Source organism: Micromys minutus (genome assembly GCF_963924665.1).
Source record: "Micromys minutus genome assembly, chromosome: 17".
In the NCBI taxonomy this organism is placed as follows: domain Eukaryota; kingdom Metazoa; phylum Chordata; class Mammalia; order Rodentia; family Muridae; genus Micromys; species Micromys minutus.
The window spans coordinates 51,076,579-51,097,049 of record NC_137952.1 but is presented as its reverse complement, the minus strand read 5'-3'; the positions used below and the strand labels follow the sequence as shown (position 1 = coordinate 51,097,049).

General features: G+C 42.7%; 1 protein-coding gene across 1 annotated transcript in view; it reads right to left on the bottom strand.

The window, feature by feature from the left end:
* The window catches only part of CFAP61 (cilia and flagella associated protein 61), a gene marked incomplete at both ends in the record, with an annotated part of 250,940 nt that overhangs the window by 45,872 nt on the left and 184,597 nt on the right, over positions 1-20,471 (bottom strand). Inside the window, 3 exons of the mRNA XM_080930962.1 lie at positions 10,063-10,268; positions 17,318-17,409; positions 19,427-19,754. Coding sequence (XP_080787088.1) covers positions 10,063-10,268; positions 17,318-17,409; positions 19,427-19,754 — 626 coding nt within the window. The remainder of the gene's footprint in view (positions 1-10,062; positions 10,269-17,317; positions 17,410-19,426; positions 19,755-20,471) is intronic.

Here is a 20,471-nt window from a genome sequence, read left to right as displayed (position 1 = left end):
TGGCTGCATCCTACTTTGCAGTTCCAGAGGGAGGGAGAGAGAGAGAGGGAGACCGCACAAGGTGGCTTTTCCAAGGGAACAACTTCTGGAGTCTGACAGTTCAAAAAGGTAATGGCAGTCTTTTAAAGGGCCTGCACAGGCTCCATTTAGAATACTGTGCCCAGCAGCACTTACCCACTAAAAGTAGGTTGTGGAGTGTTCGGGAAGTGTGCAGGAGGACCGCATTGCTCACGGGGAGAGGCCTCAGGGCGGCTTTGAGAGCTGAGATGTTAAGACGTGAAAGGAGGTGATTTAATCAAGGCTCCGAGTATCTGATGGGCTCCCACAATGAAGCTGGGGCAAGACCCATTCAGGCCGAGACGACAAAGGATGTTACAGACTGCTAATTAAGGATGGGGGCGGGGAGTCAGCAGGCTTGGTCTTCCTGCTGCAGGGTCATCCACAAGTGAGGCTAAAAAGATGAGCTACAGTTAAGAAAGCAGAAAAAAAAGATGTGTCGAACGTCTTGTTAAAGTCTGTGATAAGCCAGCCGCTCTCTACCCACTTCTCCCACCCGGCCTTCTCCCTGAGGTTCCTGCCACCTCCAGTGTCCTGAGGAGGAGGAGCGGCCCAGCCAGGAAGAAGGTCAAGGGACTTAAGACAGAAACTGGCTTGAGTGTGTGGGTATGTGGCTGTGTGTGTGTGTAAACATGTGGGTATTTGTGTGTATACATATGAGTATGTGTGTATACATGTGAGTATTTGTGTATATATATATATATATATATATATATATATATTTGTGTGTATACATCTATGTGTGTATACATACATGTGAGTATGTGTGTGTATATGTGAGTATGTGTGCATGATATATGCACACTGAGATCTCAGCTATACAAATGCTTCAAGGACGAGATTATGAAAGAGCAGATTTTAGTGACATATTTAGTATGTGATTTTTTTTAAGGGTGGTTGATCTAGAAAGGAACAAATTATTTTTTTTCCAAAGTGGTAAATCAATCAACCACAATCAAATATTCTGCACCAAGGCACAGAGCAGTGAGGAATGTTCTCCCTTGCCTCTGGTAAATCGGCTCTCTCTGTCTCTTTGTCTCTCTCTCCCTCAACGGGTGGGTTAAATAGTTCTTACACACCCAAGGAGAGAACTGGTTCTCCCTCTACAGTGCCAGTAGTTTGTCCTGGCACATGAGGCAGAGACAAAGAATAAAACACAGACGAAATGAGCCAACCTGGGCTGCAGAACGTCAGCTGCTGTGGCCCTGTGGCAGCTGCCTGCTGTGTATCACTCTGGCTGACTGCTCAGTTGTCACCCCACATTCCCTTGTGGCTCCAAGTGAGTCTCTGCTCGTGAGGTCATGATGTCCTCGAAAAGGTCCCGAGGGCTTCTCTGAACCTGAAAGAAGATGTTCTTGGAGAAAAACAGAGAGCTGGGTACCATCAGCCCTGCCAGCATGGATGAAGGTGTCCTCCATGTGGTAGATGGCTGAGGAGGTGCAGCTGGCTCTGAACGAGACACGTGTCTGGTGCAGCCAAGGTCAGGAAAACAATTGGTAATCAGATCTTGGCCAAAATCAGCTGAGCCATTCACCCTGCTTGGAAAGGGCCAAGTCGGCCTGTCTGACAACAGGCAGGGAGAATAGAGCTGGGCCAAGAACCAGCGTGGCGACCTGGCAGTACTTTGTGGCACTTGAGAAGAATGTGGCTGCAGCTGCGTGTGTCCATGGCTGCCAAGGCATGGGGGAAGCCTCAGGGCCTCACAGGCAAATGCATGGCCAGCACCCCCCACCACCTTCTTCTGACAGATGTCAATCGGTACTGCCCGCTATCAAGTACTGTCCACTGTGATTTGGCCATCCTGAACATTCACTCTTAACCAACCAACCAAATTAACTTGTACAATTATTAGCATCATCAGATAACAGCTGCGCCCTGACTACTGGCCTGGAGCTCACTATGTGTCTGGGACGAACAAATCAGCTGGGGCTTTGAATCTGGCTAAATGTGAAAACATTTTTTCCTCCACATTAGATTCTTAGCTTTTCATTTACCTCTGAGTAGGTTTTGTTTTAATCAAAAAAAAAAAAAAAAAAAAAAAAAAAAAAAAAAAAAGAAGATTCCCTGGCACTCAGATATTTCAAGTATCATTGACTGACAGCATTAATGAAGTCCTATCATGAGCTAAGTGAGTTTGCCCTTTAAATACCTGTGGGTTTGTTTTTTCACTCTCACTGACAGATGGGTGAATTCTACAAAATTAAATAAAAAAGAGCAACCCCTCAGTTAAATTATGTGATTGCTCTTCTTACCTACAGAACATTCCATCCAAACACTACAGGATACATTTTTCAGTAGCTTGTGGAACTCTTTCTCCAACAATCCATGCACTAGCAAACAAGACAGGTTTTTAAAATACAAGGATACAATTTCCCATCGTTTACCTGAGCACAATGGGATAGAATCTGAGAAAAGCAGCAAGAGAATCTACAGAGCAAACACAAACTCACAGAACTGGAAGCTACACCAGTGAGTGCTGAATGGGCTCATCGAGGAAATAAAGAAGGAAATTAAAAATTCTCTAGAACTGAATAAAAAACAAAACAAAACCTCACTGTAACAAAACCCATGGTGTACAATGAAAGCAACCCTAATGGGGAAGTTTACAGTCACAAGTATCTATTTAAGAAGTCTGAGATCGCAGAGAAGTAACAATGTATCTTAGGCCTTGGGCAAGCAAGGCTTTGAGAACAAGCCAAACCCAAGAATCAGTAGCAGAAAAGAAACATCATCAAGTCGGAAGTTAGTGAACTAGAAACAACAGATATAAAGAGTCAATGAAGTTAGAGATCTGAAAAGAGAAACAAGACTGACAAACTTAGAGCCCAAACTAACCAAACCAGAGAAGACCCAAAGTAACAGGACCAGGGCTGAAAATGGAGGGAGATATTTCTGCCGTGGCCATTACCCATGGTTTCCAAAGACTTGGACCTGCCTGGGGACATGGAGAGAACGAAGAAAAGACAGACACATAGAGATGTACAGTAGACTGGGTTCTCTGATGGAGAAGCCTCAGCACCCAGAGCTCAGAGTGTTTACTATAGGAACTGAACAGAAAGTGGGTTATTGCATACAGATATATAAGGAGACAGGTTTCATACTGTACAGCTGGGTCAAGGAGACAGGCTTAGCTAATCATTTCAGTAGGGGAGCAGTCTTCAGACTGAATACATGGGGGTTGGTAGAAAGTTATGCTCCCCCCACTATTGACATTCATACCTAGACCAGGAAAGAAGGCTTTGCTTTTTCCTTCTGAGTCTCAGCCCTGGGAGAAGGCTTTGCTGTCCCTCCATGAGCCAATGTCAACAACACACCCTGACTCAGGATTAGCTCAGAGCTTTTCTTTGCTCCCCACACACTACAACAGAAACCACTGAAATTCAGAAAATCAGTAGGCTACACCTTTAAACTTATATTCTACTAAATTGGAAAAATACTTTTAAAATGAATAATGTTCTGAATGCATATGACCTACCAAAATTTAATCAAGATAGGCAAACAATTTTAATATGTCTCTAAGAAGCAACAAGATTGGAAGAGCGATACTTCTTTTTTTTTCCAACTAAAATGCCCAGGCCTTTATGCTCCCTGCTAAGTTCTACTACATCTTTAAAGAATACACAACACCAAGGCTTCTCAGACGATTTCACAAAACAGAAAGGGGAGAAACATTGTAAAATCCTACTACAAAACCTGACACCAAAACCCACTTGAAAGACCCAACAACGACAGGAAAACATTATAGGCCAATTTTTCTGGTGAACATAGATGCAAATGTTCTCAACAAAATCTTAGTAAACAAATCTAATAGTGCATCAAAAGATCACTCACCATCATCAAGTGGCTTCGCTCCAGAGATGCAAGGAGATTCAACATTCATAAACTTAAAAAAAAGAAAGCATTTACAAATCAATAAATGTAATATATCACATAAGTGGACTCAGGACAGAAGTCCCATCGCCATCTCAAGAGATTCAGAAACAGCATTAGGCAAGTCCAGAATCCCATCATAAAGAAACTAGAAATAGAAAAAAAAATCTCAACATAACTGAACTTCATATAATAAATCTATGATCAACACTATACAAAATGGGGAAAAGCTCAAAGCACTTCCACCGAAATTGGGAACAAACCAAGGGTATCTGCTTCCTCTACTAATATTCAATGTAGTGCTCAAAGTATTAAAGTGCATAAAACAAGAGAAGAAAGGAAAGAAAACAAATAAAAAGGAGCCAAATCATCTTGATTTGTAAATATAGTTCTATATGTAAGAGACCCAAAAGACCCCTTCAGAAAGCTCTCTTGGGTCTGATATACTCTCAGCAAAATGACAGGCTTAGAAATAAACTAAGCACGACCAGCAGCCTTTCCATATATAATTAACAGACATGCTGAGAATAAAACCAGGGAAATAGCAATTAACCAATGAAATTCTCAGAATAAACCTATCCAAGAACATGAATGACGCCTACAATGAAAACTTTCAAACACCAAAGAATGAACTGTGTAAGATATTAGAAGATGGACAAACTTCCATTACTGATTGTTTAAGATGTAATATTGTGAAAGCAGTCAAAGAAGCAATCTACAGATTCAATGGAATCATCAACAACACTTTAAGCATTCTTTGTATGAATATATTTTTTTTTAATCTTAAAACTCATATGATATGGGGAAACTCTGCTAATTAAGCTCAAAGTCCACCTTGACCAGCTAGCCTCTGGGTTGAGGCAATATGAGAGGTTCCCTTTGTTAGGGGGTTTTCTCCTCTGTCCTTGTCCTGGGAATTCTAAGCCCCATACTACCTCTACCCGAGTAAAGTCACACAGCCTTAATTAGTTTATAAGACAATTCCTTTCTCCTGACACAACCTGTTCAGCCAGCACCTGAGAGTCCTGAAATACTCCCCCATGCTAATGAGACATTCCAAGTACCCTGAGGCCCCAGCCAAAGACCTTCCCCATCATAGATGCCCCTACTTTCAGTCTCCCAAAATGTAATAAGGCTTCAACCACCCTAAGTGAAATTGATCTGCCTAATGACTGTGGTTCTGGGTGTGGTTTACGATCTGTAAGTACTCACAGGGCTTCTGAACCTCTTAGACATCTCTGTTCCCAGTGCCCTAGTGGACTGTATCAGCCAATGATCTTCGAGAGCTGGGAGACCCACAATATGGAAGTACAAAAGACCCCCAGAGCAAAACAATCTGAACAAAGAGAATGTCAGAGTATCTCATATCTGGTTTCAAGTTATACTAGAGAGCCATTGTAAGAAAAACAGCACGATACCCGTAGTCATTCTCTATCTCTCGTCCTGTATGAAAGTCATCTCCAAAGGGACTAAAGGCCTTGACACAATAAAACAGGGAAGACACCTCAAGAGAAGAAGCAAGGATTCCCTGAAAAGACTCTAGTTGCTCAGGAGAGGATGCAGCAACTGACAAGTGGGACCTCATGAAGTAAAGGGCTGCACAGCAGAGGAAACAACGTAGTGTGGAGAAACACACCGAATGGGAGGCAAATCTTCCTTAACTACATATCCAACTAAGGATTCAAAGCTAGAATATACCAAGAGCTAGAAAACCTAAACACCAAAAGATGAGGCAACTCAATCTATAAATGCTAATGAAATGAACAGTTCTCCAAAGCTGAGACACAGACCGCTGAAAGATGTATGACAAAATATTCTACCAGAGTAGCCATCAGAAAAATGCACATCAAGGTGACTCAGAGTCCATCTCACTCAAATCAGAATGACACTCCAATGTTACAGAAGAGAACCCACAACACCAACAGCCGTGTGAGCTTGTCTAGTCACATGGAAGCTGTTCCTACAATGTGACTCAGTTACTAGCACTCTTGGGTATTTACCCAAAGGATTCTAAGTCAACACATCAGTCAAGTCTACAAATATTTGAAAAGGGGGAAAACATATGATTAAAAAATTTGTAAAAGGACGGATTATCTTTGAAAGCATTAGGAAATTTTCCTAACGGAATAGAGTGTTCTTGGTATGCACAAGATCCTAGGGTCCAACCACCAGTGGGTGTGCACACTGGAATAAACACACACACACACACACACACACACACAGAGTTTGTGTGTATGTGTGTGTGTGTGTGTGTGTGTGTGAGAGAGAGAGAGAGAGAGAGAGAGAGAGAGAGAGAGAGAGAGAGAGAGAGGGAGAGAGAGCTTAGAAACACGTCTTCCAAAGGATTCTTTGCTCAATGCAAGACCCAAATAATATGGCAAATGTCTCACATTGAATATTAAACACATTACCTGTAGGATTAGGAATGAGGTAAGGGTGTCAGCCCTAACTCCGCCTCAGAAATTTATGCCACCTCAGTCTGTGTGATACAACAAGAAAAACAAATGCAAGCCTTAAAGATTGGATAGGAAAAGAAATGACATTATTTCAGTTTTATCTATGTGGAAAATCTAAAAATAACCTATAGGTGAATTTTTAAGATTCACTTTGGCAAATTTATAGGATACAGAACTACAAAAAAAAAAAAAAAAAAAAAAAAAAAAAAAAAAGTCAGGGCATCCCTCTATACCAACAACAGTGATGTTTTAAAATCAATCAGTCAATCATTGTGTGAGAGAGAACTGAAAAGCATGCAAGCATGTGTGTCACAGTACATGTGTGGAGGTCAGAGGGAAAATCTATGTAGCTGATTTTCTCTTACCTTTATGCCCTTTCCATGAATTGAACTCAGGTTGTCACAACAATAAATTTACTCCCTAAACCATCTCATTGGCCCAATAACAATGTTGTTTATGATAGCAATAAAATTACACAATATCTGGAGATCATGTCAGACAAAAACTGGGCAAGCCATTTATGAAGACAATTATAAAACTTTATTGAAATCCATGAAAGATAATCTAAATTGATACTTATACTATGTCATGATGTTATAACCAGTATAAAAAGGTTGATTCTTGCCTAATTAAGCAAGAATTTAATGCACTGCCCATCAAATTAATGGAACATTATAGGTTTATTATGAAACTTTTGGAAGAGTAAAGGGAAGAAAACATACAATATATTCTTGAAAAGGGTAAAAAGATTGTATTAAATTAAGAACATGTATTAATTGCCATTATATAGAAAAGAACAGTTTCAAAGCAGTGGATAAAACATTCAAACTGTGTGATCAACACAAGTTTGCATCCAGAGTGTATCAGCACTCTTAGGCATTATGAAGAAGAGGAGGAGGAGGAGAAGGTACTATTATAAACATCCTAACAACAAATGAAAAGGCACTTAGCTGCGTTATTCATCAGAGAAGGATAAGGAAAGGCCAGAGGATACGCTTGCACGAGACCAGACTCATCTAATTTTAAAGTCTGAACATAACCAGTGCATGATGGAGTCACAAACTCTCATGCAAGGATGTACACACAGACAAGACCACTTTGGGAACAAGCACAGGTTGTCAGGCTTATACAGGGCTGGGACAGTCTGAGAACAATCCTACACATGAGGCCTGTCTTCGTGGCTACAGAGCTGTTTGTAACAGCACAAAGAACTCAAGACAACACCCTGTAGGAAAATCCATGAATAAACAGTGACACAGTTGAACAATGGAAGACCATGCTGTATGGGGGGGTGGGGGTGGGGAAGAACAAATGAGCCACAGCCATGTTCATCAGTGAGGACACGTCTCTTGCACAGAATAAACAAAACACTGGCTTTCTATAGCAAGCCAGAGATTCAACTCAAAAGTAGATAAAACAAATTAATATTATTTAGAAAATAATTTATATATAAACATCATATATATATACATAAGTATGTGTGTGTATATATGTGTATATGTGTGTGTGTGTGTGTGTGTGTGTGTGTGTGTGTGTGTAATAACAGTTGGTAAACCACAACCCTTGGATAAAATCTAGATAGTGCCTGCTTTGGAATATGATGATTTCTTGGGTCATGCTGTGTCCATTTGCTTGTTATCACGGCTGCTTTCTCATTTTAAGAGTAGAGTTGAGAACTTATGACAAAGACTGTATTTGTTCCTATATAAAAAAGAGTCACAGGAAACCAAACTCTAACTTTGAAATGGTGGCTGCCTTCCAAACGATAGTCTGCATATGTCCAGAGAGGGGCTTTCAGTGCCCCCTGGTCAGGAATTATTCCTTAACACAGGTGACAGACACATGGATTTCCCGTATTATTCCTCCTTTAAGCATACACGAATATCATACATACCTTTATTGTTTGCACGAGGCAGTCTGTAATTTAAAATGTTTAGGAAGAAAGAAAGGTTATGATGCCGCAGTCACCCATGGGTATCAAGGACTCTCAAATCCTGTTTTATAGACTCTGTCAGGTTCTGGCCTATGACAACATCTTGTTTTGTGGACAGAAAGTAGTTCTCCCAAATTTCTTAAACAGCAGCTGCATCCACAAGTGGATTTCTACTGTAAAATGGCATGCCTTCCTCAAGACATCCTGAATAATTTGAGGCTTATACTATGCTATAATATTTGGGTCAACATCAAAGATGACAATTTTCACCAGACTCACATAAGATTTGATGTATTGCCCAATTCCAGTGGGACTTTTATTTTCATAGAGCTTGACATATCTGTGATAAAATGTACTATAAATGTACTATCTTTCACTTGCTTGGTCAGAAGTATCCACAGATATACATCCATAATACATACATACACACATACATACATGTTTGTGTATTTGAGCCTTGAAGATATATATATATATACACATATGTGTACATATATATACACATTACATATATACACACACATAAACACACAAGTCTACTGTAAAGGGTATTCTTTCCCTGCTGTCTATGTATGTCTGTCATTTGTATGAAGGAAGGCTACTGACTTTTGTGTGTTAAGTTTGTATACAGCTACAGTGTTTAAAGGGTTTTCAGCCATAGAAGTTTCTTGGTGGAGTTTTTAGGGTCATTTATGTATATGATATTTTCATCTGCAAATAAAGATATTTTGACTCCTTCCTTTCCTATTTGTGTTCCCTCAAACTTCAGTGGTCTTCTTGCTCTATCTTGGACTTCAAGTACTTTATTGCAGAAGTATGGAGAGAGCACACAGCTTTGTCTTGTTACTGATTTTTTTTTAAAAAAACTGATTTAAATGGACATTGTTTAAGTTTCTCTCCATTTAATTTGAGGTTGGCTATTGGCTTGCTGTATATAGCCTTTAGTGCTTAGGTATGTGACTTGTATCCTTGAGCTCTCCAAAACTTTTATCATAAAGAGGTGTTGGATTTTTGTCAGAGGACTTTTCTGCATCTAATGAGACAATCTTGTGGTTTTTGTCTTTCAGTCTATGTGGTGGATTACGTTAATTCATTTATATGTTGAACCATTCCTGCATCTCTGGGATGAAGCCTACTTGGTCATGGTGGGTGATCTTTTTGATGTGTTCTTGGATTTATTCTGCAAATATTTTACTAAGAAACTTTGCATCTATGCTCATAAGGAATATTGGTCTGTACTTTTCTTTTTCTCTTTGTTGGGTCTTTGTGCAGTTTGGGTACCAAGGTAATTTTGACTTTGTAAAAGAGCTGAAAAAAAGGCTACACTATCTATTGCCAGGGCAGGAATTGTCTTATCAACATCTTTAGCAATCATTCAGCTACATGCTAGGAGGGAAAAGGTTAGGACCATAAGCAGCCTGTCTTGTGGTGCAGATTGCTGCTCTTAGCAGCCCCGTGTGGAAAGGGACGTGAATACCATCTCGTCTCACACTTTCGTGGCATCAACATCATCTAATGCTGCTTCTGAGGTCCAGGTCCAGGCCCTGGCATGGGCACCTCTAAATTCATGACCTTCCTCATGTGAACCTTTGCTCTTCAGTCAATGCTGAATGGTTCCAATTTCTCTGTGGTGCCTCACAACACACACACACACACACACACACACACACACACACACACACACCACTCCAGCACACAACATACGTAATCATCTGTGCCCGTGGTCAAAGTCATCACCCCAGGTACCTGTAGAGATCTGGGATCAGTTTCTCATCAAAACGAGTGCACAGGTTGTTGAGGACTTGCTCATGTTGTCCAAACAAGCGGATGTAGTTGGAGGACGGGAAAGGCTCCTTTGAAAAGCATGTGATGGCCTCCACTAGCTTATAGTTGTTAATGTATAGTCGGAAGTATGTCCCCGCTTTCGTGTTACCCGTCACTATTTCTGAGCCCTGGGGGAGAATGAGAACTGGATGAGGAAAACAGTATCTGGAACATCCCTTGACTTGGGGAAGTTTATTCGGGCACTAACTTTTTCAAGTAGGACAGACAAACTCTATCTTGTTGCAAGTAACAGCCGTCAATGAGTTGGAAACAACAGTTTTCATGACAAGATGTTCTTTGCCACATTTTAAATTGCCATCAGATTGTTCTAGGTTTTAAAATTAGTTGCTGGGTGACCCCCAATTGTCTATAGCTCAATATCTTACCCAGCCAACGAACTGGGTCCCTTTTTCTACGAATGATGGGTTTGAAGTGTCCAATTTCACAGAACCATTTTGAAAACATCCTGGTCAAAGTGATCAGGAGGATTTCTGGTGGTTTTAGAGAATACTTGAAAGACACAGACAAAGGGTGAAACCTGGGGTTGAGGCTTGGGAAGGGGGATGAGCCTTTGATGATAACTCAGTTCCCAAAAGGAAGCCCACAGGATACACCCCATATGGTCTGTAGATGACTTTTCAGTTTGTAAATTGTTCAAGGTATGGATTCTGCCCCTTGGAAAGGGATTAAAAAGGACTGCCTCGTGAAACAGTGAAGAGGAAGAATGTTGCTGTAATCCCGTGACAGCATTACATTTTTGATTTTAGCCCTGACAGCTATCGGCTCCCTGTTGGAGCTTCACTCCTTGTTGACCTCAGTAGACAAACACAGGCCATGTTAGTGGTGCCTCATGATTCTGGATTTAGTTCCCTTTAATGACAGCAATGCTCTTCTGAGTGCAAACAGAGTTGAGCGTTCACCCTGAGCTGGAATGTGGCATTTAGAAGCCTTCAGCAAATTCACCTTGTCTTCATTCCAAACTTTTGCTTAGTCCTGGATCCACCTGAGGGCTTTATCTAAGCAGGTACACATGGTGTGACTGTTAGTGTGACAGTCAACTTGACAGGATCTGGAACTACCTAGGATAGTGGTTTTCAAACATCCTTATGAGGAAATCCTTTAATACAGTTTCTCATGCTGTGGTGACCCCCAATCATGCTGTGGTTTTGTTGATACTTTGTAACTGTAATTTTGATATTTTATAAATCATAATATAAATATTTGTGTTTCTGATGGTCTTTTGGGGGTCATGACCCACAGGTTGAGAACCTCTGACTTAGAGGTAAATGCCTCCAGGCACACTTGTGAGGGATCATTTGTATTAGGTTAGCCCCTGAGCATCCCCCTGAGGAATTATCTTGGTTAGGTTAATTGAGGTACTAAGATACACCCTAAAAGGAGGCAGCAAAATAAACCCCTTTTTCTTTAAGTGTCTTTTCTTGGAGTATTTTAGCATAGCAACAGGGAAACAACTAAGCCACACAGTTTAACTTTTTGGCTAAACTGAGGCAACTGGGGGGCACTGTGGGATCACACTAGGAGACAATGTCTGCAGACAAGACTCTGGGTTAGCTTCAGATACAATAGACTGGATGTTTGGGGATGGGGCTGGTAGCACTGGAAGCAACTTGGGCGGTGTTGTTCCAAGGAGGAGGCTGGTAGTCACGTGTGAATACATTCATGGTAAGAAACTTTCCACGGCATATTTTCTATTTTCAAAATGGATGACATTAAGGAGCAGCGGTATTCCACATTTTTGGCATCATCATTACAATTAAAATGTGTGTGTCTGTCTGTCTGTATGTGTATGTCTGTATGTGTAGTATGTGCATGTGTGTATGTGCATGTAGAGGCAAAAATGTTCACTGTATATTCTTCAGGAGCCACCTGGGCCTTTTGTGGGGCTGTCTCTTGTTGGCCTGGAGCGTTCAGACTAGCTGGCAGACTAGCTGGCCAGCATCGGCCTGGGATTCTCTTGTCTCAGCCTCTGGCACTGGGATTATAATAAGAAAGTGCCACAAGGTCCAGCATTTTTACCCAGGTGCTGTTAGGCTTCAGAAAGAGCTCAGCTGCCCGCCCTCTCACCACGGGCATTTCTCTAGCCCCACCTGCTCTTGGGAATTTTTCATTCACATGTGCTGCCTTGAGACTTGACTTCCAAATCCCCACACCTTGCATGTGAGCATGTGACATAAACTTTACTTAGACATCCCAGAATAGTATTAGTCCAGGGAGTGGCACTATTTGGAGGTGTAGCCTTGTTGGAGTAGGTGTGTCACTGTGGGTGTGGGCTTTAAGACCCTCATTCTAGCTGCCTGGAAGTCACGATTCCCCTAGCAGCCTACAGATGATGTAGAACTCTCAGCTCCTCCTGCACCATGTCTGCCTGGATGCCACCATGCTCCCACCTTGATGATAATGAACTGAACCTCTGAGCCTGTAAGCCAACCCCAATTAAATGTTGTCCTTTATCAGACTTGATTGATCATTGTATCTTTCACAGCAGTAAAATCCTAACTAAGAGGTCATGCAGCCATAGGTCATAGAGGTCAGTTGTACTGGCTGGTTGTGTGTCATTTTTGACAAAAGTTGGAGTTATCACAGAGAAAGGAGTCTCCCTTGAGTAAATGCCTCCATGAGATCCAGCTGTAAGGCATTTTCTCAACTACCGATCAAGGGAGAGGGCCCAGCCCATTGTGGGTGGAGCCATCCCTGGCCCAGCCCATTGTGGGTGGAGCCATCCCTGGCCCAGCCCACTTTGGCTGGTGCCATCCCTGAGCTGGTAGACCTGGGCTCTATAAGAAACCAAGCTGAGCAAGCCAAGGAAAGCAAGCCAGTAAGCAACATTCCTCCATGGCCTCTGCATCAGCTCCTGCTTCCTGACCTGCTTGAGTTCCAGTCCTGACTTCCTTTGGTGATAAACAGCAATATGGAAGTGTGAGCTGAATAAACCCTTTCCTCCCCAACTTGTTTCTTGGTCATGATGTTTTTCATGCAGGAATAGAAACCCTGACTAAGACAGTGCCTTTCCCAGATAAAATGCAGGCTACCCAGGTTTGTCAACAGTAGTTTGAGAGTTAGTGTCCTGACCCCTTAGCAGAAAGGGAGGATTTGGGGAAGAAGCTGGGAAACCACAAGCCCGTGGCTGAGAGGCCACGCCTTCTTCCTAGCAAAGCTGCTTGGGGGTCCCAGCCAGTCCTCCCCATCCCCTCAGAATGGCTGATGCAAAGATGGCTGCTAGCTTTCCTCCCTGTTCACTGGAGAACAGGGACAGCAAACCCACAAGGCCTGGCTGCTGCCTCTTCCTTTATGTCTCTTTATGCTGAGTGTCGGAGAATATGCAGCCACCAAAGAGACTAACCTGGTGAGCCATCCGTGTGGGCAGTGGAGAGGTGGCTTCGCTGAGTACCCCACATTCAGGTACTGGGGTCCCCTCTGTGTTCTGGAGCCCATCTGGACTCTCCACCCTAAGCGAAGCACTTCAAGGTCGGGGCAAATGGCTAGTTGTTTTTAGCAGTGGGTCAACCAGTGTCTGAGCAGGACATACCACCCAGTGACAACCTGCTGCACGAGGGTGGTAGCCTTAACATTGTTTCTAACAACATGATTTGCTTTATTTACTTGTTTGTTTAATGATCTAAACTCTGTGGTATCTGCATTGCCATAAACACATCGTGTTCTCCGTGACCAGGGCTTGATAAACTATCCAGGAACAGCCACTCTAGGGAAAGGAACGGGGAGGAAGTTTTGCTGGTGACCGATCTTAGCTATGGAAGGCACATTGTATCAATCTTAATGAGCTTTGGCACTGTGGTAGCGTAGCTGAGGGTGGGGTGGAGCAGTCTGGAGACCTGGAGTGCCTCGAGACACTGCACATCAATATTAAAGAGAATTCACACACAAGCTGGCTTCTCAGACACAGAGCGAGCGCCCTGCAGTACTGCCCATTACTACTGACACTTGCTGTCCTGGTTCCCCCATCTCCCCCACACCCCCATTACATAAGTCAGAAAATCACTCTGGAGTTCACATCAAATGGAAGGCATGGTATTGAATCAATCAGCCCCAGTGTACGAGAAACCAAGTCCCCAGCTCGTGTGGCAAACACATGATTTAAAATGTCATAGTATCCAAGGCAGAAGTTGTTGTGACAAATTTCTTTACTCTGTGGCACAAAAGCCAACCGAGCATGTGGGCCAGAATCTGTAAATCGGTTTATTCTGGAGGTGCCTCGGGGTCCTTTCTTCTTCTATGAAGGATTATGGTAGGAAGAACTCACGGACGACTAAAGTGATGTCTTCCTTTACCATACTCCACTTGCTGAGAACTAGAGAAGTCTAAGGTCAGTCTGGACCATGTCCATTGTAAGAACAGTAATCCAGCTTCCCTGGGGAGAGGCATCTTCGGTGGCCTACACTCTTGAGAGCTGGCTGTATTTAGGTGACTGCCTGGCTATTTTGGCAACAATTTTGCATAAATTAATCCCAACTCCAAAAGATTGTCATGGAGCCGTTCTACATTTTTTTCCTTAGAAAATAAAATGGAAAAAAAAATCTGTTTAGATCTTCTGTACTAATTAAGAAGGAAGCCCACTTGGCAAAATGGTTAATTAAAGCCAGGGGTCCTGTTCAAAAACTGTCATAGCACCAGTCAAAGAATCTATTTGAGTTGCATCGTTATTAAGATTCTCATTATCCAAACCCCCTTCTGTGGAGTACTGGATGTAAAGACCTCGGAGCTGTGGCAGACACATGACAATCACAGTGTCCGTTGAAGACTCTGGTTTGGTCTCAAATCAAGCCCAACATTTCCTAGCCCTTGTGTGGATTAGGTGCCTGTTGCTTATCTGTGGTGACAAAAGAAGCCAGCTCTGTATACGGGACACCTGAAGGAATGTGGAGGCAGGGCATAATGGAGTCTGACCTCACTCTCCATCTCAGGAGGAGGCTGGGAAGGGAAGTGCACGTTTGAGGCCAACTCTAGAGCATGGTAGTATGACACTGTAGAAAAACACCAAACAGCCCCCAAAGCATGGGGAGGGGGTAAGAAAAGTTAAAAGAAAATGCCATGTCTTTTCTCCCATAAGAAAGAAGTTTTGCTATTATAAGGAAGCAGCATTTATTAGAATTTGCATATTAATTGGCCACCTGCTTTGCTCCGAGCACTGTAATGATTAGGAATGATTTGCTCTGTACAAAGGGTCAGAGGCAAAGCAGACAAGTGGGGTGACTTATTCAAAATCCATGAGCAGCAAATGGAAGGACTCTGCTTCCTGAGTGGGGAGGAGCCACGGGCCAATGACTTGTGACACTTTTGAGTATCCCTTTTTCTTATAGTGTCTAAGGATTTTCTAGTATGTTCTACTTATATTAGATGGACCAGAACCTGCCACATGGCTAGCCCTTCCCTCTAAGAAAATCTGGGAAATATCTTTATGTTAAGCTGGTCATGTCACTGATCCTCAAAAATATTCAGAAGACAATGAAACAGGGGTTCTGCTTCAATGAGGAAAATTCAAGAGTAACAGGAGAGAAAGGGAGTCACTATTTGATAAGAAGCCAGCCTGGGACCATCTGGCAGAGGAGCTTACCTGAGGGGCTCTCTAATTGGCCAGCCAGTGAGAAGTCCCACCCACAGCTCCCATTTTTCCCAGATGGCCTTTCTGTGTAATTCGTGGATGGAAGGTAAACAGGCAGGCCTTGTGGCCAGTCCTTGTCCAGAGGATATGTTTGCCCCAGAGTTACAAAGGCAGGTGTTTATAACCTGATTATGTATCAAAACCTAACGTGGCTTACTGGTCTTCAGTAGGTAAACTGTGGTACACCTAAGTGATACACCATCACTCAGAATTTAAGGAAGTGGGCTATATGGCATGTAAAACCATGGAAAGAACTTACAGACACATTACTAGGTGAAATAAGCCCATCTGAAAGGTCACATGTGGTAGTTCCAATTATATGACATGTTAGTTAATTGGTAAATTGTCAATTTGATGGAATTTAGGGTCACTACAGAAACAAAGCCCTGGGCATGCCTGTGATGGAGTTTCTAGGTTTGGTTACCCACTGATGGCAGCGTTCCACGGGCTGGGGTTTGGTCTGAAGACAAAGGAGGAAGGCGGCAGAGCATGAACATCTCTGTGTCTCTGCTTTCTCACTGTGTAATGTGGCTACTGCTCCAAGTTCCCGCCTTCCCTGCTTTGAGGAACTGCATCCTCAAACTGTGGGTCTGAAAATACCCACAAGCTGCTTATGGCCATGCCTTTGGTCACAGCAGTAAGAAGAGTAACTGATGCAAATGGTAAGTTTAGGGACAATAAAGCTTAAAGATCACTAGCCCTTCGTGTGACAGAGAGAATGAAGGACAGGGCACAGAGGATTTTTAAGTAGGGTTCTGTATGACACTGTGGTGACCCTCTGAATGCACAGCACCCAGAGCCAATCCTCATGAGAGCTAAGGGGTCTGCTGATAACAATATGCTGATGAAGGCCCACCATCTCTGATGGGGGAGGGGGTGGAAATAGTTTTGGGGGGAGGGGGAGAATGAGGGAGGGGAAACAAAGAGAACCCAGGAAATCACTCTAAATTTTTTTTTGCTTGAGTTTCTTATGAAATTAAAACTATTCTTGTTAAGTATATTAAGAAAAGACATGATAAAGCAGCAATAAACTTAATTATCTCATGATCTTTGGGAGTCCGAGATTGAGGGTAGCTTTGCTGGGAACTCAAGGGCTCCCAGGCTTTCAGTCAAGAGATTGAATGGAGCAAGAGGCATTTGGTTCTAAGGCAGGTCACTCACACAGCTAGTGTAGGCATCCTCAATTCTTTACCACCTCACCAAAGGGTTGCCTGGGAAACCTTACCCTATGACAGCTGACTATCTGGAAAAGGACAAGGTGGAGTTATAGTATCTTTGTGACTATTGATATAGCTTTGGAAACACACACCATCATCTCTACAACAGGCTGCAGGCTACACCAGTCAATTTTGCTCCCTTTAGGAGTGTACCACATGATGGTGAGAGGAGCAAAGATGCCTGGGGGGACATTTTTGAATCTTGACATGCATAGCGGGCGTATGATGTGTGAACCAAAGACTCTAAGTCAAAAAAAATTACCCTTCTATTGAAACAAATTTTATGAGCAGAGGTAAAGTAAAACTCAAGAGTAATACTTACAAAATCAGGCTGTGACCTTTGTAGTTCCAAGAGAGTTGGGATGGCAGGTTTGGAAATATGCAGATAATGATAAGACCCAGGAAGGATCCCTCCTAGAGGAAGTAGCAGGTGTCCATATCAGAAATGAATTATTGGTTTGGTAGAGAACACTTCATATTTCCCCCAAGACACGCAGAGATGTCTATAATGTCTGCTCCCAAAACTGCAGGCAATTAGCAAGGAAGGCCCTAGGGTGGTTGAACTTTATTTCGTCAAACCAATACCCTATAATACAACAACCAGGGCAAGATCAGCAGAGATGTGCCCTGTGACCCTTCCTGTACCTTCCTGTACTCTAACCCACGGCCACCAAACCATACCAAAAGCTCTAGAATGTTGTCATGGACTTGCCATTTCCTGCATGTTTTTCCAAATAAACAAAATGTTAAAAAGTGTGTTTTATGTGGATAATTAGCAAAGTTCCTTGCTCAATGCTTTAGAAAACTATTATTGTAAAAATCCTTAGTATTTTGTCAATATGCTTGAGTCTGACCAACCTCTCCTCTTTCAGGCTCTGTTCTTTTACCTGCCTGAGGTCATTTCCTAAGGTCCCACCCAGAGGAGGACAGGGACAGAATGTTGGCCTTGCTCTTCTTGGCCTAGCATTCCATTTACTAGAACAGGTTTCATGAATACCTTCAGGGCTTATATATACATCCCAGAAGTGAACATCCAATTCTGTAAATATGTGTTTTTTTCTGGTGATAAGGTCCACAGTGTGGCTTTAAGATATCTCTTCTTTCTATCTCTTTTACCTCTCAGCATAATAAAACCTGTCTTCCTCTTCCTGTGGGCAGTCCAAGGTGGCCTGTGAAAATGGTTCACTCTTCTCTTAACTCAGAAAACCCTCCAAAATCAGGCAGATCAAGAGGTTCACACCATTACATTTGCTTCAGAATACCCACAAAACTGCCCAGGTCGCCAAAGATAGGCAAATTGTAAAAGCTACCAAGTATCTGAAGGATGTAATTTTGAAGGAGTTATGTACACCACTCTGGCGGCATAATCATAAAGTCTGAAGACATGCCCAAACCAAATAATAGGGCAGGTCACAGGATTGATGGCCACCAAAGAGAGCTTAATTCTGGTGCACATGCTAAAAGCTGCAGAGAGAGATCTGAATTTAAAGTGTTCGGCGTAGATTCTATAGCCATTGAACATACCCAAGCCAACAAGGAACCAAGACAGAACTTAAAGAGCTCATGGTTGCGTTAACTTATACCCTGGTTCCCCCTACCACATGGAGAGGATTACCATAAAAGGGGTGGGGGGACAGATTGTTTCTAAAGATTACACAGAAGAAAAAGATACCCCAGAAGGAAATGAATAAACAAAAGCTTGGGATACAGGAATAAGTTAAGCATAAAATAAATGCAAGGAAACTTGCCTTATGTATGAAATTATCTTCTCAGGGGTCAACAAAGCCGAAGGAATAAAAACAGACTGTTTCGAAGCTGTAAATGGCTGAGCCTATCTATGAAGAGAGCCTGCTAAGGAGGCTGGAGAGGTGGCTCATGGTAAAGAACACTTGCTACTTTGCAGAGGACTGGGGTTTGGTTCCCAGCACCCATATGGTAACTAACAACTGCCTACAGCTCCAGCTTCAGGATATTCTATGTCCTCTTCCAGTACCCACATTCGTGTGGTACACAGGCATAAGGCACAACCATACACAGAAAAAAAACATAAATATTTAAAGAGAAGGTTAAGGAACAGGTTGTGGAAGGATGTCTTCATCTCTGAATCAATGACAAGGATGGAAACTTAGGATATGGCATCAAGGCAAACCACTGTCTACCATCCCTGAGATCTCTAGGCAAGTTACTGATGGTTTTTCAGTGTACAGAATGGGGACTATTAGGAGGGAGACCCCTAATAAATGCCCACTGTACAAAGGTCCAGAAGAATGATGTGATCAAGTTCACAGTAGATGCAGAGAAAGGTGATCAGCTGCTACTCCACTTCTATGACAGCCCACTATGACAAAGAGCTATGTTTACGAGAAACATGACTGGCTGCTCTAAACACTGATCTTATCAAATAAGAAAAAAGAAGGAGCCTTCTACCTACCCTGGATCTTGGCTCCCTTGTACATGGGGATGAGGCGGTCAAGGTCAGCTGGTGGTTCAGTCATGGGCTCAAGGGTTGGGTCAAAGAGACTGAGCATGGCTGCAGCCAGCTGGAAGCCAATTTCTTTGGAGCTGAAATTGCTGTGAGTCCACTCATTTGAGTAATATCTGTTGGAGAATTTAGTGAGGGAGCCAGCAGCTCTGATGGCTATGTCATTGGTGTGGAAGGTCGTATCAATCACAAGTCGGCCATCATAGACGAGGCACGCATCATTAAGCGCTTTAAATGTTTTGTAATCCACGTTCTTCTTGTAGAAGCTGAAGAATGCCTACAAATCGAAGAACAAGAACCATATCATTAATGGGTGTGGTGGTTTGGTTGAGAACGGCCTCCACAGGCCCATCCGTTTGACGGAACTGTTTGGAAAGGATTAGAAGGTGTGGCCTTGTTGGAGGTGGTATGTCACTGGGGGTGGGATTTTCAAATTCCACAGAATTCTCTGCTTTCACTCTGTCTCTGCCTCCTGCTTGTAGATCAGATGTAAGTTCTCAGCTCCAGCTCCAGTGACATGCTCCCTGCCTAATGGACACAAATGCTCTGAAACTGTAGAGGAAAAAAAAAAAAAAAAAAAAACCAGTGAAATGTTTCCTTTTAAAAACTGCCTTGGTCATGATGTCTCTTCATAGTAATAGAAAAGTAATGAAGGCGAGCGGTCACCCTTTTCATGTTCCTTGCTGGGGATCATGAAGCTGGGCAATTACTCTATGGGGTATTGTTCTTGATGTCACCTGCCCCAGATGTCACCTGCCCCAGAATGTGAACACTATTCAGGGTGCAGAAAATGTCCACGAACAGTTTATCATAACTCTGTGTGACAGAGATGGGAGACAGAAGAAAAAGGGGGGCGGGCAGGGGAGATGCCAGACCTTTGGTATGAAGAACTTATTAAGGTAATCCTAAACTCTCCTTGTCATTCAATGTGAACATGAAGACGTTATTGAGAGCTGCCACAGCCAGGATTTAGGTTGGCTGGAGGCTGTACGCC